The following is a 25,000-nucleotide window of genomic DNA, read 5'->3' as shown; positions in this document are numbered from 1 at the left end:
CCAAAGCTAACTTGGCTGGAAGCTAATTTGGAAGGTTCCACGTTGGTAAACGTCGACAGGCCTGAAAATTAAGCACCTTTTGGCGAAATACGCCGTTAAAAATCCAAATATGTGACCTACGTGTATTGTGGAGAAGCGATGAGACTGGGGACGTATGGTTGGTGACGCTATCTTTCCGGCTAACGTAAATCAAGTGTTAAAGGTCTCATATTATTAAACTTTTCCACATACTAAAATAGTTCTCAAAATATGTAGACATGCATTCGTCAAAATTAACTTTGCATCTAATAGTTTTGCTGTCCCTAAATCAGCAACAACAACAGTGTAGTGAGAGCAGAGAGCAGGTGGAGGAGAAGCTAAAAGGCGTGGAGGTTTGCCCTGGAAAGGAGGGGAATGAAGGTTAGTCGTAGCAAGACGGAGTATTTGTGTGTGAATGGGAGGGACCCAAGTGGAGGAGTGAGATTACAGGGAGAAGAGACCAAGAAGGTGGAGGAGTTTAAGTATTTAGGGTCAACAGTCCAGAGCAATAGAGTGTGTGGGGAAAAAAGTGAAGCAGGCAGGCTGGAATGGGTGGAGAAAAGTGTCAGGTGTGATGTGTGATAGAAGAGTTTCAGCTCAAATGAAAGGAAAGGTTTATAAAACGTGGTGACCAGCAATGTTGTTTGGTCTGGAGACAGTGCCACTGAGGAAAAGACAGGAGGCAGAGCTGGAGGTGGCAGAGATGAAGATGCTGAGGTTCTCTTTGGGAGTATCAGGATGGATAGAATCAGGAATGAGTACATCAGGAGGGACACCACATGTTAGAGGCTTTGGAGATAAAGTCAGAGAAGCCAGACTGAGATGGTTTGGACATGTTCAGAGAAGAGATAGTAAGTATATTGGCAGAAGGATGCTGAGTTTCCAAATGCCAGGCAGGAGGTCTAGAGGAAGACCAAATAGGTTTATGGATGTAGTTAAAGATGACATGAAGGTAGTTGGTGTGAGAGCATAGGATGCAGAGGGCAGGGTTAGATGTAGGTAACTGATTCACTGTGGCGGCCTCTGAAGGGGAAAGCCGAAAGGAAAAGAAGAATGTCATCAAACATGACATTTTGATTAATATAACATTTGTGGAATTTTTATTAATATAACATTTGTGGAATATGAGTTATGGAGCAAAATCCAGCCATTTATCCATCTCGGGGTGCGGCCATTTTGCCACTTGCTGTTGACTGAAGATGACGTCATAGCAGGGTTATTATAATTTTGAAATTTTATTTTCATTTTAGTTTGTTTTATTTCTTTTTGAGTTTTGTTTTTTAAATTTAGTTAGTTTTAATTAGTTTTCATGGTGGTTCTGTTAGTTATATAGACAGCAAGTGGCAAAAATGGCCGCACCCCGAGATGGATAAAAAGTGCTGGATTTTGTACTAACGCAATATTAACCAGAATAGCACATTTAGCTGCATAGAACATATTATTGTCAAGAATTGTTGTGTGTAGACTTCCCCTTTAATTGGCACTGCTTGAGTTCTGCTAACAGGCCTCTTTTCAACATCCTTAGGGATGTGGAAATAGTGGAAGTCGATTTGGACCCGTGCCCAGTGCTGGAAGCTGAGACGGAGGCCGGCACAACCTGCATAGAAGACGTCAAAGAGGCCAGCGTTGCGGGACAAGTGAGGAGCAGCACACTGGACAGCAACCGACCAACCAGCAGCGCTCTTCAGCTCAATAAAGCGTCCGGTCTTAGTCTGGAAGACCCCGTCAAGATGATGGACTCCATACTGAAGGAAAACGGGGCCATCTCGCAGAATATTAACCTTCTGGGCAAGTAAGTTTTTACTGGGGTGGTGTTGCCACATTCATATGCATATGCACTTCAGACATTGATACAATTCAAAATGCTGTGTGTTTTGTTATAATATTTTCAGACTATGATTATCACATCTACACCTACTCATAAATTTTGGTGACAAATCAGTCATGTTTTTTTTGTTTTTTTTACATAAAGTGACGTAATGTTTTGTGCATCTAAGAGAGCAAACGTTTTAACGTGTACACAATAAAAAAAAATATATCAAGTTTCGTTCTAATGTTTTGAGACTATGTAATCATAGTTTAGCAAGTTTGCACATCATAAAACTTACCCTGACAAAGGCTGAAACGCGTAGGCAATTTTTTAATTAAATGGCCATGATAAAATAAAGACCTTTTTTCCCATTAGGCTCATTCCAATGGCTCTGAATACATGTACTTGATTTATATTATTTTTATTAATGTATTTATTTATTTTCATGTTGTCATTATGGTGCGTTGCATGTAGAATTTTTAGGGGAAAAAAGGCTGTAACATAAACTGTGTAGAAAAAGTCAAGCTCTCTGAACACTTTTTTTGATGCACTGTAAATTATGTGGAGTAGATCAGAATCAAACTTGAGCTAATAACATGACAACAACAAACAATTTTAACTAACAAAATCATTAGGGATAGTTATTAGATGGGACCAAGGTTATTTTAGTTAAAACAAAAATTCCAAAAACAATTTCATTAACAAAATAAAATAAAAACGATTTTTTTTTTTTAAACGAAAACTAACTGAAACAACATTTTATGTTTACAAATCTTACTAAAACTATAATTATAGCGAAAAAGTCCTGTTTTAGTCTTCAGTACCATTATTAATTTAATGCATGAGCCTTTGGGGATAATTTTAAATGTGATTTTAAGTTTATTTATTTAACCGGAAAAAGGAGGTTTGAAAGTGTGCCACACAGAAGTGGCGTCATCGAGAAGCAGCCAATAGAAAAGGACCTTCAGATGACGCCACTCCTAGGCGACAATTTTGCGTGCTTGACTTTTGCCTCCAATGGCTCGGCTCACCTGCTTTTTCATTTAACTCAGCCGAAATGCAACACTAAGTAAGAAATTTTTACTTTTTTCATTTTACCATGGTGTTTATTAAATATTGCGCACAAGTAATACATCCATCCATTTTCTTAACCGCTTGTCCTCACAAGGGTCGCGGGGGGCGCTGGAGTCTATCCCAGCTGGCTTTGGGCAGTAGGCAGGATACACCCTGAACTGGTTGCCAGCCATTCGCAGGGCACACAGAGACAAACAACCATCCACACTCACAATCACACCTATGGACAATTTGGAGTGTACAATTAACCTGCCACGCATGTCTTTGGAAGGAATACAATAATACAATAATAATACAAGTAATACACTTTTTAAAAAAGAAAACTAAGACTGAAACTAACTAAAATAAACTAAAACTAAGCATTTTTGAAACAACTAAAACTAATAAAAACTAACAGAACCACCCTGAAAACTAATGAAAACTAACTAAATTTAAAAATACAAAACTCAAAACAAAATCAAAACTAACTCAAATGAAAATGCCAAAACTATAATAACGCTGCATTGGACAGCTCACTGGCTTAGTGAGGAAAAATTTGAAATCTGATTGATTAACAAAACAGTCCCATTGCTAATATCGTGTTTTTTGCATCAGCCAGTCTGATTCCATTGAAATGGTAACACATGAAGGATTTGGACAAAGCTATCGAACATGTACTGGAAGCAGGGCAGCCATAAGAAATACTATGAAATGAAGACACTGGACCGTTGGGAATACATTGATAACATTTTATGGAACTAATATTAAAATTTAGGGCCTAAATGTAAGTTAGTGCTTCTTAAAGTGTTAACTTAGGCAAGCAGAAAATGGATTGCTGTCCCTAACCACTCAACTCTGGAATGTAATCATTATCTCAATTTATACACTTGGCTTTATATTAATGCAATATATAAATATTAGAGATAGGAGGCGATAGGGACATTTTGATGAATATCGGTATCGGCCTTTTTTTAATCTGACGGCAGATATAAGGTAAATCTAAAACCATTTTAATCTCAGGGAGCTATTTATTAAAATTTTCAGTTAACTTTGTAAGAGATGCTGCTGACCCTGGGAACCTTCTGAACCATTTGTTTTTGTTCGACATTAAAACAAAGAAACGTGAACGTTTAAGATTTCAAGTATTTTTTTAAAAAATTGGGGGGGGGGATTACTGATGAAAACTATAGAGAGACTATACTCAAGTTTCCATTTAACTTTTTAAGATGTACTGATAACCTTGGGAGCTCGTTGAACATTTTGTTAGAAATTTAAAAGGATAATTGTCCAAGATAAAAAAATAAAAAAAACATGTCTGTAAAATTGTTCAATAAACATGCTTTAAGACAGAGTCAAGATTGGCATTTGCATTTAAAAAATATATTTTTTTTCTCCTCTTTTTAATGAAAATTTATATCTGCTTCAAATATCGTTTTTTGGGCCTCCTTGACTACTTTTTTTTCTTTTTTCTAATTTTGACCCTTTTCCCACATAAAAACAACATGGATTTTTTTTGGGGGGGTGGGTGTTATCTCATGTTTTTAGTTGTTATAGTGGACCCCAGGATAATATGGCTGTAACGTGTTGTAAACTTACCAAGCTTATATGCAACATTTTAAACATGAACATCATGCAAATCAAATTGTGATTGGTTAGTTAAGATCCATTCATGAACCAGAGGTGTTGACTTCATCCAAATTATGCATTTTATTGGTTTAGACACGCGAATATGTCATGTTCACTGCAACCATCTATGGGTGTTTTTTTTTCTTCTCTTTTTCTTTTGTTTGTAAGTGTGTGAATGTGCATGTGCGGGGTGTGTGTGTTCATATGTGTGAGTGTGTGCTCATTAATTCACCAAAAACCTATTAAAAATCCCATACCGTTCACCTAAACCTAATACTTCAGAATCCAGCTAGAGTTGTGAAGTTGTCAGGAGACCCGAGGAAGGATCAAAGAAAAGTGAAATCCAGCTCCGACCAGACATCGCCTACTACCCACCGGGTTACCAACCAGGCCTCCTTGACTACTAATATTCGGCATCAGTATCGGCCCTGAAAAATCCATATTGGTCTATATTGCTACTGTTTGATGAAAATTGTCTATTGTACTTATGATAAGTAACTTTTTAACTGTTAGATTCTCATGCACTGCATGTGACGTATTGCTTAAAATTAAAATTAAGAAAAGTAAAGCCAACAACAGATTGATTGATTTTTCTTTTATTAATTTTTTTCTTTTATTTATTTTTTTACTCATTAAAAACCTGGCACTTAAACAGGGGTGTGTAGACTTTTTATACCCAATCCACTGTGTTCTAAGGTGCCAGTGATGTTAGCTAACTGACAGTATTAAGTTGGTGAACCAAAGGCACTGTGTTGTTGTCAGTGTGATACAGTCAGCAACACCAGCTGGTGTATTTGTCAATCAGTGAGCACATGACTTTTTACTTTGGAAATACTGTCATCATGCTTTCTAACGATTATGGTAATGTCCCTTTTGGTAGGCTTGAGCTAATGGACTATCTGTACAGCATTGACTGCAGTCTCGAGGATTTTCAGGCCATACTTTATGGGAAACAGGGCATCGACGTTGATACATTTGAGGTAAAATGACACAATTATGCCTTACATACAATAACAATACTTAAAGGGGACGCCAACCCAAAATTTTTCTTTACAATAAGATGTTGTATGCACCCCCACTAGTGTAAACATGTCATTCTGATTAATATTGCTTTTGTGGACTGAATTAAGCAGCAAAATCCACCAATCTCCGGAAGACGGCCATTTTCCCGTCAACTACAAATGACTAAAAATGGGTAGATTTTGCACCTTAATTCATATTCCACAAACACAATATTAATTAGAATGCTTTGTTTTAGGGATCCCGCCGGGTCTTAAAAAGTCTAAAATTCAAACATTTTAATTTTAGGCCTTAATTGTCTTTAAAAAAACACAAAAATTTTCATCCTATATCTAAAATGTAATTTACCCAAGTTTTACATTTTGATATTGGCTCCGTCCATTCCGAGAACTTTCTGTAGAAGGGGAAAAAAAGTGCCTGTTGCGTTGTTGTTCCTACGGTCTGCGTTCGGGAAAACGTCCACACCAAAACCAAAAGGGTGCTTTTGACGGGGTGCGTATTGTAGTCAATGTAGCTCGGCAAATAAAACCCTTCGATCGCCGCAAATGGTTTTAAATCGGGTGGTGGTAGCGGACATTGAGTTTGATGATCTGTGCAGCATCCTTAGCAATTAGTCTTGTATTTGTCTTTATTCATTTTATTAGCAACTTTGATTCGAAGTTAGCACATGACGCTATACCTTCTTCGGCGGTCTATGAAGTACGTCATTATGTGGGTGCGACCCAGTGTGCCACCAAGTGTTCAGACGGAGACACTACAGTCTGTTTGGAAACCGGTTAAATGGGAGCTACTTAAGGCACGCTGTTGTGTTGAATTTTAATTATATCCACTTGCCTTGAAAAAAAACTTGTACAGACACATATTTTGAATGTGACTTTTATGGCCACTAGATATTTTACTTTTATTTCATTTATGTATTTCGTTTTTAAAATTAATTTTATTGTGTATTGATTGTAGAGGGTGTTTGGACACCGGCAAAAATACAAATGGTCCTAGAAATTTGATCAATAAATGTGATGAAATCAACACTTTAATGTATAATATACAATGTTTTAGAGTTATGTTTTACTAATTGTGAATTACTTTATCGCGTATTAGGAATCATTAAAAAAAATTGATTCTCTTATTTTTTTCTCTTATTACAGCTATCTTTTTTGGTTTTTGGTTTTGCCAAGTGATGTCGCGCTTGCGATAATGAAGTGACAAGTTCTGATGATGTGATGTGATGTGCTATGTTGTTTTCATCCCCCAAATTCTGATGTGATATACAGGGCCAGTGCTGGTTCTGGCATGGCCACCACCCCAAAGACTTAACATTGTAACCCTGCATTAGCTAAAACATTATAGTTCAGTGTCGACCACTTGATTGCAATGTTGAAACTTTTTTTTTTTTTGAGAGGAGTTTTGCTGTAGTGGAAGTGGCTGCGATAAGTGAAGCAAAGCAAAGCCCCTCTCTCCAGTGTGCGCAAATGAACCTTCCATGTATACTCCGGCAGTGAAATGCTAGTGAGTAAAGCGAGGCGAAACACTCTCTTCACTTTTGGTATGAAGTAGCATTATATTTAGGTGGCTCAACATGTCCACTACCGCGTACCGTACCTTTCAAGTTTTCGTTTCCACCGAGTTTATGCACTTAGTCAAAATAGTGTGGACAACGTGTTTCTGTAAAATGGATAAATATCAGTTTAAAAATAATTGGCTTGAAAGTACAGAGTTTTCCAGCTGGTTGGAAGAGGTAACAGGTGATAAACACTCTGCTTGTGGCAAGTATGCAACAAAAAAAAAGTTGGGAACTTTAGCGTGAAGCCCCTCGAGTCATACGCGAAAGCCAGAAAGCACCAACTTGCTATGACTTGAAGTTGGTTTAAATTTTTTCTCATAATGGTCTAATAATTTATAATAATAAAAAAAAAAAAGTCAAAAATTTTGCTTGCCGATTTCAGCATGAACCCTGATGTTTACAGCAGAGAGAGTGCATACAACATATTCTTGTAAAGTACATTTTTGGGTTAGGTTTCGAATAGCATCTTGTGTTCTGTGATTTGCTTTAGAAGTTTAGGTTTGAGTTCACTGTTTGATTTCCGCTGTTTCCAGGAGAGTGCATCCTCTAAAGAAATCCCAGCGCAAGTAAATCGGGGCAAGCAGGTGGAAGACAACACAGGTGAGTGAGTCTCCTGCAAGGTTATTGTAGTTTTGGAATTTCCATTATCGTTAAAAGTTTTTATTTCGTTTTGAGTTTTGTTTTTTTAAATGTAGCTTTAATTAGATTTCAGGGCGGCTTTGTTTTGATAATTTTTTGTTTTTTTCAAAAAATGCTTTTTTGTTTCTTTTTTTTTTTTAACCTATAATTGCTAATGTGCAACATTTGCGTGTGTGGGGGGGAAAAATATGTTCTTTAGAAGGTTCTTGAGCACATTTTTGCTAATTTTCACCCGTATCCCATGGTGATCACGAAACAGAAGATATTTCCCACAACCAAGATCTGTGGTGCAACAACAAAAATATTCTAAATTTGAATTTTTAATTACAATAAGTGCAGTGCAACTTCTAAGGTGGATTTGTGACTTGAATTTCTGTTGAAGTATTCAAACGATTACAATGAGTACTATTTTTTTTTTTTTGTGCTGTGCTAAAGTTATAGCATTAACTCATTGATTAATCACAAAAGATGATCACAATCATGTATTAACACCGATTAATCACACAATTAATTTTGACTGCAGAGGATCCTTTAGTTGACACTAGTGGATGGTTACGTTGAAGGTAGTACAAGTTGTGTTTAGGCAATACAGTGTTCCCTCATTTCTTGTGGGTGTTACGTTCCAAAAACTACCCGCGATAATGGAATTATTATTATTAATTAATAAAATTAAAATAGTAATAAAAAACACACACACAACAACAACAAAACAGCTGTTAGAAATGACACTCTTAATTTTAATGATGATGATACGAGGCTGAGAAATCCATTTTGACCGGAAGGCTCGGGAGCGCATTTCTGCCTGCCCGCGTGGGTCTATTTGTCTGGCGGTCTCGGCACGGCAAGCTGGTCGGCAGTCGATCCGCAGCGCATACGCAGCTGGTGTAATATGAACAAGTTGGAAATAGAAACAAATCGGCGAAGCGGATCCGCATTGCACACACGCATGCTGTGTAATCTAGGGGTGAGCCATGGAGCGTTCACTTCCAGGGCCTGAATTTGGGAAACTGTCGGGCCTCTATCTGCAGGACGCGAACATGTGAACGTGAACACGTTAGAAAGGTCTCGTCGAAGACAAATCCGCGGATACCCATATGTCCCTGGTAGGATGTAGGGCTAGGGAGATACGGAAAGACCTTCATGACACTGAGGATTTTCAAAAAGTTACCCCGCCGGCGGTGGTTCCCATCCCGGGTAAAAATCCGGCGTTCGTCGACCCTTTATTTCCGGGACGCAGGACACCGAGGATTTTCAAACAGCCACAACTGGTTCGGGGCCGGACAATCTTAATTTTAATGATGAAGATACGAGGCAGGACACGTAAACCTATTTTGACTGGGACCACATCGCAGCGGCGCCCCCGAAACTCCACTCGAGCGCTTGTGGCCGTGTGTTGAAGACGTCCTCATAACGTTAAATGTCGAAAAAATTAACGCATAACTTGTTCTCTTCAAATTTGGCGGGCAGAATTTTTTTTGATTAAGTGATTAACTCATTCAAACCCTAAAATGTATTAAAAAAAAGTTTTTAATGATTTGTCCCCAAAACGTATTTATGTTTGTTTTGTTATGCTAGAGCATACTTAAGTCTTAGATTGATACAGCTACTGAACTGAAGAGGTCGCTTAAAGCAATAGTAGTTATTAGGTGGCAGCAGAATATAAGAGATCAACCAGGGGAGGCCATGTTGCAACAAGCTCTTTTTGCTAGTATTTTCACCAGGAATGTGAATATTGATGAAACTTAGCTATATTCTAATGCTAATTGCTTAACTCTTTGACTGCCAGACGTTTTCAGAAAAGGGATGCGGTCAGTGCCAGCCGATTTAAGCATTTTGACTGGTCTTTCAAGGTCCACAGAAAATGTTCTGTTTGGACTATGGAAACACACGTACTACCAAATGAAAGATTGGACTTTCATCTTTCATCAGAAAAAAAAGTTTGTTTCTACCTTATTCCGTTCTTTAGTAATCAACAATAGAAAATGGTTAGTTTCACCCGATTTCGCTTGTTTTGGACTCAAATACGGAGAAATCAAGCTTTTAGTGAAACGATATTATTTCATGCATTCTAGTGAATTGTACACTTCTTTTTGTCCATGAATGATGCCACAAACACCTAAATAGTGCTTTACTTCTATAAAACACTACCACCAAGAATGAAAAAGTGTTTTTTGATAGCAAAATACGTTTATTTACATTCAACAGTGTAACAATTTGACAACAATTTGGCAAACTATTTACAAATGTGTGCAACTGTGGTGCTATTTACAAATATGTGGATGTTTCAACGACAGTTTTTGTTTTTGTAACACTCTCCTGCGTGCAAGGAGACGCAACAGCATTTGCACAACAGATTGCCTCTTCGCGTGCTCCACTTTCTTGCAGGCCGTTTTTTCCGGGGAATAGCAAGTATATACTGCAGTGTGTGTTGCCATCAAGTCTAATATCAGGATCATGCTACGGTTACGTTACGGTGGTGTTACGTCTGGCTTCCTCATGTCCTTCAGTTGCTACACCGGGTTGTAAGAGATGTTCTGATCCATTTTATCCACTCCATTCATGGTGGCATCGTAGTCCAGAAACAGTGTCTTCTCCGTGATCAGACTGTACCCGCTCCTCCGATGAATATGCATTGGACTCGGGGTACTCTTCATTGTCCGACAAAATGTCCGCATGTGCAGCTCCGGCGTTAGCAGAGCTAGCCGGTGATGCTTTATGACGTGAGAATAAAGGCCGCGTCCAACTGTGGCGTCCAACTGTGGCGTCAACCTCGGGATTCACCATCACCATCATCATCAATCTGCATTGGTCTCTCCATCGCCCGATCGAATGTCCGATTGTGTAGAAGTACCCGGTCGGTTATTGTGCGCGTTTTCCGGCGGTAGCAGCGCTTGCCGCGCTAGCCGCGCTTAGCCGGTGAGGCTTACTACGTGATCATAACGGTCGCGTCAAGGCTTCCAACTTTGGCGTCAAGCTCGGAGTCATCATCATCGTCGACATCAATGCGCTTTTTAGTATTGATCGATGCTTTCCGTCTTTGAAAAAAATGCTCAAGCGTGAGCTGCTTGCAACCGGTTGCTTGACCAGCCATTGTGGCTTCATCAGCCATTGTCTCCTCAACACTCTAGCTCCGCCTCACGTCTTCTACTGACGCCCACGGTGGGCGGCCCATCCAACCTTGTGCAAAGAGAGTCATCGCTGCCATCTAGGGGCCAAAACGAGTCATTATACTAACCAGATCAGCTTGATACTTTCAGCACAGCTGCCCAAGGCTTTCCTCCACCCGTTTCCCAAAAAAAAACAAAAAAACATAGTGAACGTCTTTTAACGTCCTCGGCGCCCTTCCGTAGGTTTATGCTAAACGTTTTATAACGTTTATGGCGGTCAAAGAGTTAAAAACGGAAACAGTTACAAGTATACTTTTTTTTTTCCAGATGAAAGAAGACACTCTAGTCTTTCTTCTGGTGGTTCCATGTTTTCATAGCAATAGAACACAATATTCTATGGACCTTGCAAAATCAGTCAAAATCCAGTAAAACAGCCGGGTGCGAAAGGGGGTTGCTTCAGTGAAAATGGCTGGGAGTGAAGGATCGCAACACCCAGACAACTGTGCAAAAGTCCTTCTCGCGGCTAATACCGAAATTATTATATTTTAAATCAACCACAAAGGAAAACGAAGGAACCTTTTTTGGTATAATTCTAGTTAGTTGTATAAATATAAAATGTAGTTTCAGTTAGTTTTAAGTTTTTTATGCGTTTCCTTTTTATTTTAGTTTGTTTTTGTTCAATTTGTTATTTCGTTACTTTCGTGAACTAAAATAACCTTGTACTCCTCACATTCAAGCAAGTAAAATACCAAGTAGTATGTTTGCATACATTTTATTATGCCAATCTTCTCAGCTGACCTATACCTTGTTGTGTTTGTGTTCAGACAAGCAATTGATCCAGTACACTTCCTGTCCTCTGATGGCCTTCCTGGATGGCTGCGCTGCCCCCGCAGAAGTGGATCTGGGCGGAGGAAGCAGCACCCAGGCAGAGCTTTCCTCCACCTCGGCGGGCTTTGTTGGGTCTGAGCCTCCGTTGGAGTTGCTGGACAGCAGCGTGGAGTCCAAGCGGTCCGGCCGCAGTTCCCTCATCCGCCTGGAGCCCCTAACGGAGGCCGAAGCCAGCGAAGAGAACCTTTTCTATTTGTGCGAATTGAGTCCGAGCGGCCTTGAGTCCATCTGCCCCGAGATGGATGGAGTGTGAGCGGGGGGGAGGCTGTTTTGTCCCCGCTACATGTGGCATCCCTCTAGCTGCAGTTTGTGCCTTCAACGACACTGAACCGGTTCTGAACTAAAATGAATAAGCTGAATTTGTATCATTACTGTACTTGAAGCTTTGTTGCCGTGTGTCAAAGTTTGAGTTGCAACAGCACACAGCTGTGATATCAGTTTGTTCCATGCAGTCCCACCATTATATTACTTCAGGAAATCTTTTCTGCCATGTGTTAAAGTGTGCATTTTTGAGCTGGGTTGTATGGAAGAGGATTAGGGTTAGTGGGAAAAAAAAAGGTTGGCAGAATTCTGACTTCAATCTCAGAATTCTCACTTTAATTTCAGAATTCTGACTTTTAAGTGAGAATTCTGACTTCAATCTCAGAATTCTCACTTTAATTTCAGAATTCTGACTTTTAAGTGAGAATTCTGACTTTGTGACATAGAGCTATGAACTGTGGCGGGAAATCAAAGTCAGAATTCTGAGATCAAAATCAGAATTATGCGAATAAAGTCAGAATTATGAGAATAAAATGAGAAACCTGCCAACTTTTTTTCCCCCTCCCCCTTTTCACTGGCCCTAATCCTCTTCCGTAGGATTGTTTATGCCTGTTATGTTAAAATATATAAAGGCTGGCACAAACTGTAGCTGGTGTAAATGTGCACATTGCAGTCAGGTCAGAAGACACCAATGTCTTGTACACCGTTATGCGTTCTTTAGCAAATAGACTGTAAATATTTCTATTTATTTTCATTTATTTGTTTTTTTGTTCTTCTCATTGTCTGTCTGTCCACCACATTTCTCATAAAAGAACATTCCTGGTGATAAGCCTCACGGTCAGGCACTCTTCCCTTTTCTTAACTGACAACTGGAACAAAGCTAATTTAATGAGGGACTATAATACTAACCTGTCACAAAACAAGCTGTATTGTTAATATGGCATTGTCATTGTTCATGTTTAACAGTACAGGACTCTGTTAAAGGAGGTGTGTTGTATGCGATTTGAGATCCAATATTAGAGCTGCATCTTAAATTTCACTTAACATTTGGATGTTCACTGTCACGACTTATCAATTTAACGGTTTTATATGTGAATGCTGTTAAAGCATGTGAGCAGCATCGTAATGCCGTTGGAGCACTCTGATTGAATGTACTGATAAGTTTCGATCTTTATAATATGCACTAGTCATTGCAATATTAGCAAAGCTGATATAAAAGTCATGTCAATGTGTGTAAAAAATAATATACTGCATCTATGATCTTTTTTGTTTTTGTTTCATCATACATACTGTATACTGATTTGTGTTGTTTATTCAGATCTAATGAGAGGGTTCACCAGATTTGTATCTAATGAAACCCAATGATGCTTGGCTAAAGCTACTCTGACGGCTATCAAGTCACTGCAGCAAAAACAAATAAACACCCCTATGAAGAGTATAGCAGTGACTAAAAGCAAAGTTGTTTCGCAACAGAAATGTTGGACAGTTTCAAAAATGAACATTCGTCCAAAAGACAGACTTTGAATACAGCTCTTTTATCGGATCTCATAAGTTTGTTTGAAGTTGAATGTGTTACCTGTTGACTTCAGGAGTTGGTATTAACTTGAAATATAAATTTGTCCTAGTTGTGTTGGAAGAAACCAGAGACTTGTTAAGCTTTCATGCAATGTTGGGGACTGCTTGTGTTTGGCAAAGCGGACCAGCTGTCTGTTAAGACACTAAAGTCCAGTTTTCAACATGGGATCAAAATGAAACTTCATGTCTCATCACTGTTTTAAAGGTATGCTTGACTCATTGAGCCATTTCAGCAATAAAAAAGTTAATATTCTGTCCAGAAGGAATTTAAAAAAAATTCATGTACAATTATTATTTTTATTTTGCACTCACATACACATACAAACAAGGTCTCCCAGGCGGGGAAGTGAACCCACGCCAGCCTGCATTGTAGGCAAGTGACGGTACCACTCCACCACCTGGAGCCCTTTTCATGTACAATTAATACATTTTAAAACAAATTTTTCCACTTGCTGACGATTGAAGAAGACATCACCTGTGCCGAGGAAGTAGGTAACGACCAATCATGGCTCACCTATTTTCTGGGTTTGGTCAGCAAACTGAGACATGATAGGTGGTGTCATCTTCAGTTGACAGGCAAGTGGAAAAAATCATTTTAAAAAGTATTCAATGTACGTGAAAAATAACGTTATCAAATTCATTCGGGACAAATAAACTTTTACTGCTAAAAAAAATGGCTCAATGAGTCAAGTATCCCTTTAAAAGAGCCTGCATCCTGATTTAATTTCTTCTATAAACATCTGTTCCATCACATGTCTGTTGTTACAAAGTCTCACAGTCAAAGTCTGGTGAAAAGTCAAGTGTATTACAGTACTTCATTTTTCCATGTCAGCTTATTTTATTAAATCAGTTTCATTACACGTAACATTTAAAAAGTCATGTTTGAATAAAAGCAGAGGTTAAAACCATAATACAATACAGGTGGCAGTGTGTGGAATTAATGAACACCAAAACCTTCAAAAGTTGAAAGTCAAAAGGCAGAGCTATTCACATCCAACAGAATCAGGAATGCATCGTGTGTGTTTGAAAGGCAGGAAAGCAATGGATGAGAAGTGACCTCCTACTTGGCGTCAGTGCCATTTGCAGACCTGCTTATCTCCACAACACAGTTTGTCAGTGGGTGACATGCTAGTATGAAAGACCATATGGACAAAATTATTGGGACACAAATTTTTTATTCACTCGCAGCCATTTTTACTGAAGCAACCCCCCTTCGCTCCTGGCTGTTTTACTGGATTTGTACAGATTTTGCAAGGCCCACAGAATGTTGTGTTCTATTGCTATAAAACATGGAACATACCAAGAGAAAGATTAGAGTATCTTCTTTCATCAGGAAAAAAAAGTATATTTGTATCCGTTTCCGTTTTGCAGCAATTAGCATTAGAATATAGCTAAGTTTCATCATTATTCACAAACCTGTTGAAAACACTGGCAAAAAGAGCTTGTTGCAACATGGCCCTGGTTGATCTCTTACACTCTGCTGCCACCTGCGGGCCTTTTTTTGTAATAACTACCATTGCTTTAGGCAACCTCTTCAGTTCAGAAGCTGTTCAAAGCCTTCTGTATGCTCTAGCATAACAAAAACAGTATAAATCATTTTTTTAATAGTCATCCATTGCCAAAAATATATTTATAGTTTTTTTTATGCTAGAGCATACAGAGGGCATTTTTGGGTTTGAATTAGTTAAATATAACCACTTGTGTGCGTCCAAACCCCAAGTCATTCTTCTGCATAATATTTCAGATGATGTACTTTGTGGGAACTGTTTGGAAAATGTTTTTTCTTCCAGCATGACAGGAGAAAGTTCACGCTTTCATTTGTCCATATAATGTACAGTAATGTCCACTGATTACATCCCATCAAATTCTTTTTAAAGGAAAAATCATGCAACAGTTTTAATTGAACACACTAGAAAATATATAGTACAGGTAATGTATTTACAATAGGAACTACAACACTGCTTATGAGTCACAGTAACAAGCAAACGGGACTAGGCAGCAGTTAAAGGTGGAACACAGCAAAAATCCAAAAGCATAAATAAAATTCCATCTACCAAACAGCCAAGTTGATCCTAATGCAGCCACCTACACTTTATGAGATTTGCAGAAACAAAACATAGGCGAAGCAGAGAATCGCTACGTATGTGCGAGCGGTGGGGACAATGACTGTTTCAGTCAAAGTCTCTGTTGACCAGGACCAGTGGAGCCACCAGAGTCCACACATAGAGAGCGATGCAGATCCAGCTGGAGGAGACCTTTACCCACACAGACGGCCACTTGCTAGTCATCGCCTCGTAGTTGGAGTCGGGGCTGCAGTGAGAACAATTAATCGCATGACTTCAATAGCTAACTCCAGATTAATCGCAAATGTTATATCTGTTCTAAATGTACAATAAGATATTTTTTCATACTCTTGTTAACAAAAAAGTGAGGGAAAATATTAAACTAATAAAAATATGGATGCATCTTTTAGTCATTGATACAATAATTTCATAATTCATAAAATTGAGTTAAATAAAAAGATATACTTTACTGTAAAAAACAAGTGTGATTGATTTGTGTTGCCACGAGACGGCATAGTTGCATTTGTAAGACATTGGTGACAGCGCAGTGCATTTTTCTTTTCATATTAAGAGCTACAGTATCTAGTCTTTAACATGAAGTAACTGCACATTTTTAAATTTGTAAAATACAATTTGACCCCAGTCTTCACAAATATACGCATTATTATTAAATTTATTTCTGCAAAATTTTGACAGACGTGACTACTGCATTGCGACTGAAAGTACAGGCTTTCCAAGTAAGGTCATTAATCATTCATTAATGATTTTGAAAAAAATGGTGGCGTTAAAGGAACTTTAAACCAACTCAAAATAAACACACTAATTTTGACACCTCTATTTACTTCGTATTTTGGCCTAGTGTAATTGCCATAGTTAGCGAGCAAATATAGCCGGACTTCTGCACGTGCACGCCCTGAGATCGTGTAATAGCATTTTCTTAACGATGAAATGTGCATGTAGTGCTTCTCCAGTCTTGTCTGTGGCATTTTCGCCATACAGACAGAAAATAACGCGACGTTGTCATTGAGAAATCAATGTACAGTGTTCCATTGTTTTCTGCTGGGGTTAGGTTCCAAAAAATATCCGCAATAAATGAAATCCGCAAAGTAGTTTTAGCTTTATGTTTTAGATTTATTATGAATGTTTTAAGGCTCTAAAACCCCTCACCACACAGTTTATACAGTTTTCTAATTGAGGCATTTACATTTTCTCACGTTTCTCTCTTCAAACATTCTCAATGTTCAAACCTTCATAAATGTTATAAAATAGGTACATTACTGTAAAAAATTGCATGTAAGATTGCACTTAGAAAAATCCGCGAAACAGCGAGGTCGCGAAAAGTGAACCGCGTTATTGCGAGGGAACACTGTATTCAAATTAGGCGGCCTTAGCGAGTGGCAATGTAAGATGGCCGCCAGTGGCTTCACCTCTCGCTATAGTAAGCGTCATTGTTATGCTGCATTTGAAGAAAGTGGAAAGTCGGACTTTTCCCCACTTCAAACCAGGAAGTGTGTACGTACGGGTACTTGAACTCGGAAACCCCACTTGGGAAGTTGAAAAAATAAAAAAGTAACCCGACTTCACTGTGATGACACTAGATAGCTTTCTTCATTCATAACTATTCAACATAGCATCACGTAACACAACATATGTGACAGTATGCCGCTATCTTCCTGCATGAAATCATACGGTGAACTACTGAACTGTATGGAATGCTTATGAAATAATATAAATACATAAATAGAGCAAAATTACGAGAAGGTGTTCTAAGGATCAAAACAAAAAACAATTGATCACTATCCGCCATTTTGGTCGTTTACTTTCGCCTCAAACGCTTTCAGGTGGGAACTGGGAAAAGCCAACTTGAACAAGTCCGACAAGCCCTTCCTCGAATGCAACATTAGTCCATTCATATAGTCAGTAATTGTGACGCATGTCTTCGTTGGAAATAAATGCTACCGGTGCCACCAGTTGCTCGGGGTTTTAATGACGGTGTGTCAAAACAGAGTTTAATGCTGAAGGAAACAAAATATTGTCTCTCCAAAGCACCATTTTGAATGGACTTCCGCCGCCGAAGAGTGACGTTGCTCACGAAGAATAAGTCACAGCAAATAAATTATAAATAAATACAAGAATTTGAATACACAGTTCGTTTTGAACCGGGCCAATGGCGGTCAATGCCAGCCATTCCAGACCCACTTTCTGTCTTTCAAGAAAATGGGTGTGGCTTGACTGACTACTTTTAGCAGGGATCAACGATTACCGATGCCAGGCATTGTATCGGACCGATGCATATTTCAAGGTTTCAGTACTTGCAACGGCGGCTGATTCGTGGCCATTTTACAATAAGGAGCTAGAAATGAGAAAAATTGAAAATTGCCTTTAATTTTATGCAATTTTAAAAATAAATGTTATATTGGGATACAAAGTATAGGTCTTTCTTTAAAATTATCTAATTGTTTTGTGGTAACGATACTACTCAAGAATTGAGTACTCGTACTGGTATCGGTCTGGAAATAAACATCCCTACGTTTTAGTATTAGATTTAGTTTATTATTTTTTCCTTTCTTTTTTCCCCCTGAGTTTAATGTTTTTATCTAATAGATGAAGTGTTTGTCACAGCAGATAAAAAAGATCACTATTATATAATAGAGGAAACTACAATTGTCAAAAGACTGTTTGCTCTTCTGTACGGATGTACAGAAGGACAAACAGATTAATTTATTCAAGATTGATTCATTTAAAATGAACCCTGAAATCTCTAGTATATGAATTGACAACGACGAAAACTAAGGATACTTTTTTCCCTATAATTACAGTCAGTTTTACAAACGTAAAATGTAGTATGTTAGTTTTTTGTTCAAGCGTTTGATTTTTTTCCTCAATTATACTTATTTTGTAAGTTTTCCTTATAATAACCTTTAGAGATGTTTAATACCACTTTTTTAGACTGATACCAGTACGAATACTCAACTTTTGACTAGTCACCGATTAGGGGTGGGGGAAATTTCCGATTCTTAGATGCATCGTGATTCAGAGTCTAATTTAAAAGCACGTTCACGTGACTACCTATACATTTCAATATATAATTTTTCCTTAAAATTGCATGAAATTAATGTCAATTTTCTATTCTTCTAATTTCTAATATGTAGTTGACTGAAATGGCCACATCATCCGCTGTCACGAGTACTGATACCATTCCTGAAATAAGGCCTGATATTGGCCTGATACCAATACCTGGTAACGGTACTCGCCCATTTGCAACAATTTGTCCAGTCGCCCTTTCGTCTGCGATTTCTAGCCATTCCCCGCTGCTTACCTGTACCAATTAGTAAGCGTCATCATGATGTAGAGCGACGCCAGGAACAACATGAAATGGAAGAAGGAATAGGAATAGGTGACTCCATCCTTCTCGTTGTCCACAGCACGGTTCGTCCCGCCACCCTCCTCAAAGCTCTCAGCCTGTGGCCCGTCTTCGATCAGGGCGGATTCGTCGTTCGTCAGAGTCAGTTTGTTCACCTGGGCGTTGGATGAGTTACGAATACTGCGGGACGAGAGAGAGAGACGGTGGCAGTCACACAAAAATAGATGAGCGTTGCGCCAATTTTAAAAGCTCCCTTACCTCGAGTACAGGACACACATGAGGAAGAGCATCAATCCCACAATGCCCTGCGCGTCCCACCACTGGACCGCATGGCCCTGAGGTGAGGGGGTGGTGACATTCAGGCCGATGATTCCCAGAAGGCTCGGGTTGCATGTCCTATCTGTGAGAGCAGAAGTGGGTTTACGAGTAAGGGAAACCTGACTCCTTGCTTGTAATGATTTGTTGTTTGATTTTAACCTTGGCTGCCAATATTATAGAACACATACAACATTATATTGATATTAGGGCCAGACCGATTAATCGGCCGCCAATTATAATCGACCGATTATTGGCCTTCAAACACTGGCCAAAACAATCGGCCAATTGGACCAAACGGCAGATTATTTTCCCCTTAAAACGTTATAGAAGAAAAACTAATTTTCCGACGCTGTAAAAGTACCCTGAATGCACCATTTTGCATGCGTAGCATTAGCTACTAGCAAGTGTGTAGCCTATGTTATTCTGGTTATTCCGTTGTCCCCCAAGCTGTTTAAATTTTAAGCTGTTTAATGACACCCCAGTTGGAGTTAACTGTAAAACCAAACACACAACGTTAAGAATTACATCCGCTGTCAATGGCAGAGGTACGTGGTGGCCAGGGGTGGATCCTGGATAGTCAACAATATTGTCAATGCCTACTAAATAATTGATATCTTATGAATCCTCTCGTGAATTTCGCTGTTCGATTTTCTTTTCTACTTATTGTGTACAGGTCAGTAACTGACATTTGCCTTATTGCCGCCAAGTGGCAGAAAGCGCTATTGTAACTGAGTAACTCATTGACTATTGTAGCAGCTCCAATGCATTGAATTCACAACATATTATTTTATGCAGCCCACTAGTCGACATTCGCAGGTCGGCATGCGAACGGTATGGCTGCATGGTTAAGAACCACTTATTTAGACATTTCAGGTATGAACTTACGGCCACCCCCTATATGAGTCATGGTTTCACCCTGGCCACCCCAATGAAAAATTTCTGGCTACGCCCTTGGCCTCTGTATATTTAAATACAAAACATGCTTTGTTTTTAAAACATCGCAAGCCTAGTGCTAATGAAAAAGCAAAGGGAGGATCCCATTAAAATGCTAACAATAAGTTAGCATCAACTTCGGGAGTGTTTTTCCTTCAAATAACGAATATTCACACACAAATACTGTGGGAACACATACCCGCGAGTAACATTACGCAAAGGCACAAATTATTCCCAATGTGTGAAAAACGAGTTATTTTAATAGAATTCAATCGTAACTTTGTTCTGTACACCACACTGCCCCCAAGAGGCCAAAACGCACAGGAACAGTGAGTATTTCTTCCATTTTTTCTGTTGCTATTATTTTAGTTTATTCTATTTTTATTTCACTTTATTGTTTTAATTTGTCATTGTCCTTTCTTGACGTTTCAAGAATTCAAAGACTTTCTTTTCTCAAAATTCAAGGATGCAAACATCCAAGGATTTTTTTTGTGGTCTTAACACACATTTCCACACGAAATACAATCCCCGAAGTCCCAGGTTAGCCCAGTAAGTCTTAAGACTTGTGAAAATAACACAAGATAAAAATAGAAAAGGTTGATACTTTACAGCAGTTGTAAACAAGTAAGAATGGTTTTATTATTGATGCATAAATCTATAGAATAACCTTGTATACGTCCTTAAATTTGTTGATAAGGTCATACTATGGACTTGTCATTCAAAGCAGAGAACCTCAATAGCGAAAGTTTGTGCGTAAGTGACACCCATTGAAAAGAAATTGGGGAGGGGGTAATTCTATGCAATATTTATATTTTTAAATCATCAGCAGATTAATCAGTAATCAGTATTTTTTTCCTGCCAAAAACAGGTATCGACATCGGCCTAAAAAAATGCACATCGGTTGGACCCTAATTGATATGTAAATTAATTTGTGCTACAGCTCTTACCAGGTTCATTAGTCATTGCGGACCAGGTCAAGTACATAGTGTACAGGGTCACCAGGGAGGACTGCAGTAGGCCAGACCTGGGCTGGGACTCCTTTACTCACAAGCACAAAACAGGCATCAGTTAAGAAAAACAAGTTTTGAAATTTTCATTTTCGTTTAGTTTTCATTTAGTTTTTGAGTTGTTGTTTTTTGATTTAGCTAGTTTTCAGGGCGGTTCTGTTAGTTTTTATTAGTTTTAGTAATTCAAAAAAATTATTAGTTTCAGTATTAGTTTTTGTTTCAGGGTTCTTGCAGGAATCACTAAGTAAAATTTTAGACCTTTATTAGACCTTTTTAGACCATTATGAGAAAAACCAAGACCAACTTCGCTTCCAGCCAAGTTAGCTTATGACACCGGCAACTCTAAGTTTCAACGCCTGTCCCCTCTCACTCAACATGAAGATTAAATTAACACTTCTTGCGGTACCTACAAAATAAAAGCATATACATATTCCAGCTGTCAAGGCAGCTTTATTATGACAACAGCAGCGCACGCATGTTGCTTCTTTTCTCAGAATGGACGGAGCGGATGTAAATTTTAAGACTCGAGTACAGTAATTTCTGGACTACGACGCGCACCTGACTATAAGCCGCGCTAACTAAATTTGGGGACTACAACACTTATAAACCGCATCCCACTGTTAGCCGCAGGTGTTTTAATGTTACTTAATGTTTATTTTGCATAATGAGGGTGCAAATTGTCTCACTCTGGTTCTGTCTCTCCTACTGTATTTGGGCTCACTTGGTTTGTTTTGCTCTGCTTGACGCTCTTGCGCTTCCTTTACAGTGCGCCCCCTTGTGATCTGATGGATAAGATGCACCTTTGTATTAGCCGCAGGGTTGAATGCAAGTGGAAAAAAAAGTAGTGGCTTGTAGTCCAGAAATAACTGTAAATAACATTTTAGACCTGGGAAGAAAATATGGTTGTTTTTTTAAGACATTTAAGGGCTAAAATTTAAGTTTCAGAATTTTTGACTTTTTCAGACTTTTGTAGACCCTGCAGGAACACATTTCTTACCTAGTGTTGCATTTCAGCCGAGTTAAATGAAAAAGCAGGCGAGCAGAGCCATTGGAGGCAAAAGTCAAGCACGCAAAATTGTCACACATTTAAACGTCCGGTTAATATCAAAATACATACACTTAAAATCACATTTAAAATCAACCCGAAAGGCTCATGTATTAAATGAATTCCCAAAGATTAAAAACGATGGACGTAGGGAAAATTCCCTATAATTTTAGTTAGTTTCGTAAATGTAACATGTAGCTTCAGTTAGTTTTTTTTTTAGTATTTTTTTTTTTTTAAGCATTCTCGTTTTTATTTTATTTCATTAACGAAAATGTTTTTTTAAATTTTAGTTTTACTTATTTTGTTAGGCTTCGTTAACTAAAATAACCTTTATACTGCCAAAGTGAAGATTTAAATTGGGTTAGTGTTGTCACTATATATATATTTTAGAATCGATTAATCTATCGATTATTCAATCGATTCATCGACTAATCGGATTTATTTGAATTTTGCATTTAAGTGTATTATAAAAGCATTTTTCCCTAATTGCTTTATTTTGATTACTTTGTTTAACCAGTGATTGGTGTTTATTTCGTACTTCGTATATATATATATTTTTTTTTAACAACTATATATATATATATATATATATATATATATATATATATATATATATATAGTTGTTTAAAAAAAAAAGTGGATTGATGTTGTACTATGTTATGTACTTCTGTCATTGTTTTCCAAAGTAATAGATATTTGCAAATGTCTTATTTTGATTAAACAAAGAAGACAATCAGTCTTCTTTGTTTCTGAAGGGCTATGGAAATCAGTGAACAATTATGCTTAAATCAGAGGATTTGGACAATTTTAAATAAAAAAATGGCTCCAAACGATTACGTCATTATTAAAATAGTTGTCGATTAGTTTTGATAATCGATTACTACTTTGACAGCTCTACCCGTGATTATTACCTGGATCTGAGGCAGGACGGAAATTACAGATGCTCCGAGGCAGAGCAACATGTTGATGCTGATGAAGACCTTGTTCTCAGTGCATCCATCAGAGTGGGTGTAATAGACGTAGAACAGGACCACGGCCACCAGAGACAGCACGTAGTTGAGTGCAGTGACAGACAGCAGGGCTGCAAACATACCAGAAAGTCACCAGACATCCATACAGAAGGAGCAATCTAAGAGCTACTTGACAGAGGTCCATACCTGCATACCAGCAGCGTGAATTGCCCTCCTCCATCTTCTCCACCCAGGACTCGTTCCAGGAATGGGCAAAGTCAATAAGTAAAACCAGCTGGATGAGGATGAAGCAGAATGCACCCGCCATACCGATGTAAAACCACACTGCAGAAAACAGGATCAGAAAACGTAAAGTAGGGTTTTCCAAATTTAGCGTCAAGACACAAATTGAGTCGTGAGTCCAATTGTCACAGTAAAATGCTTTCAGATATGCCCTCATATATTGCTCGGATTTTATTGTAGTTCCAGCATGCATACAATTTCCTGGGAAAAGGCCCTTGTTTCTTATACTAAATTAAAGTGGAAGTCAAAAATATTCTTTGCAATTAACTCTTTGACTGCCAGATGATGACATTACCGAATGAACAATACTGAGCCCTTAACTCTTTGACTGCCAAGCATTTTCAGAAAAGAGGATATGTGGGTGACAGCTGATTTAAGCATTTTGACTGATCTTTCAAGGTCCACAGAAAATTGTGTTTGGACTATGGAAACATAGATACTACCAAATGAAAGATTGAACTCTCATCTTTCATCAGAAAAAAAAGTTTGTTTCTACCTTATTCCGTTCTTCAGTAATCAACAATAGAAAATGGTTAGTTTCACCCAAATGCTCTTGTTTTGGACCAAAATACGGAGAAATCAAGCTTTTAGTGAAACAATATTATTTCATGCACTCTAGTGAATTTGACACCTTTTTTTTCCCATGAATGATGCCACAAACATCTTAACAGTGCTTTACTTATGTAAAACACTACCACCAACAATGAAAATGTGTTTTTTGATAGCAAAATACGTTTATTTACATTCAACAGTGTAACAATTTGACACAACAATTTAGCAAACTATTTACAAATGTGTGCAACTGTGGTACTATTTACAATTATGTGGATGTTTCAACTAGTTTTTCTTTTTGTGTAACACTCCCCTGCGTGCAAGGAGACGCAACAGGATTTGCACAACAGATTAGTTTCACTGCGATTGCCCCTTTGCGTGCAGACGCTACACTTTCTTGACGGCCGTTTTTTCCGGGGAATAGCAAGTATATACTGCAGTGTGTGTTTGGCCATGTTGCCATCAAGTCTACTATCAGGATCATGATACGGTTACGTTACGGTGGTGTTACGTCTGGCTTCCTCATGTCCTTCAGTTCCTATACCGGGTGGTAGATGTTCTGATCCATCTTATCCACTCCATTCATGGTGGCATCGTAGTCCAGAACCAGTGTCTTCTCCGTGATCAGACTGTACCCGCTCCACCGATGAATATGCATTGGACTCTGGGTACTCTTCATCGTCCGATTGAACGTCCGCCTGTGCTCGGTTGTGCTCCGCGTTTTCCGGCGTTAGCATCGCTAGCCGGTGAGGCTTTATGACGTGATCATAGCCGCCGCATCAACGCTTCCAACTTCGGCATCAACCTCGGCAGTCACCATCATCATCATGGTCGACATCAATGTGCTCTTTAGTATTAGTCAATGCTTTTCGACTACTCTTCATCGTCCGATTGAACGTCCGCTTGT

At 38.5% G+C, this 25,000-nt stretch overlaps 2 protein-coding genes across 2 annotated transcripts in view; one reads left to right on the top strand and one right to left on the bottom strand.

The window, feature by feature from the left end:
- The window catches only part of hsf2 (heat shock transcription factor 2), a 40,748-nt gene extending 26,274 nt beyond the window's left edge, over positions 1-14,474 (top strand). The window contains exons 9-12 of the mRNA XM_086060508.1: positions 1,544-1,810; positions 5,388-5,487; positions 7,622-7,688; positions 11,659-14,474. Of these exons, the coding sequence (XP_085916634.1) occupies positions 1,544-1,810; positions 5,388-5,487; positions 7,622-7,688; positions 11,659-11,975 (751 nt within the window). The 3' untranslated portion in view covers positions 11,976-14,474. The remainder of the gene's footprint in view (positions 1-1,543; positions 1,811-5,387; positions 5,488-7,621; positions 7,689-11,658) is intronic.
- Positions 14,373-25,000, bottom strand: part of serinc1 (serine incorporator 1) — a 39,542-nt gene continuing 28,914 nt past the window's right edge. The window contains exons 5-10 of the mRNA XM_086060509.1: positions 23,446-23,583; positions 23,200-23,369; positions 21,184-21,274; positions 19,244-19,385; positions 18,941-19,165; positions 14,373-15,868 (exon numbers count right to left, since the gene is read on the bottom strand). Of these exons, the coding sequence (XP_085916635.1) occupies positions 15,730-15,868; positions 18,941-19,165; positions 19,244-19,385; positions 21,184-21,274; positions 23,200-23,369; positions 23,446-23,583 (905 nt within the window). The 3' untranslated portion in view covers positions 14,373-15,729. The remainder of the gene's footprint in view (positions 15,869-18,940; positions 19,166-19,243; positions 19,386-21,183; positions 21,275-23,199; positions 23,370-23,445; positions 23,584-25,000) is intronic.

This window comes from Leptonotus elevatus, chromosome 18, assembly GCF_054856555.1.
Source record: "Leptonotus elevatus isolate MCC_2025b chromosome 18, RoL_Lele_1.0, whole genome shotgun sequence".
In the NCBI taxonomy this organism is placed as follows: domain Eukaryota; kingdom Metazoa; phylum Chordata; class Actinopteri; order Syngnathiformes; family Syngnathidae; genus Leptonotus; species Leptonotus elevatus.
Note: the sequence above shows the minus strand (reverse complement) of the source record. Positions and strands in the feature narration are given on the sequence as shown.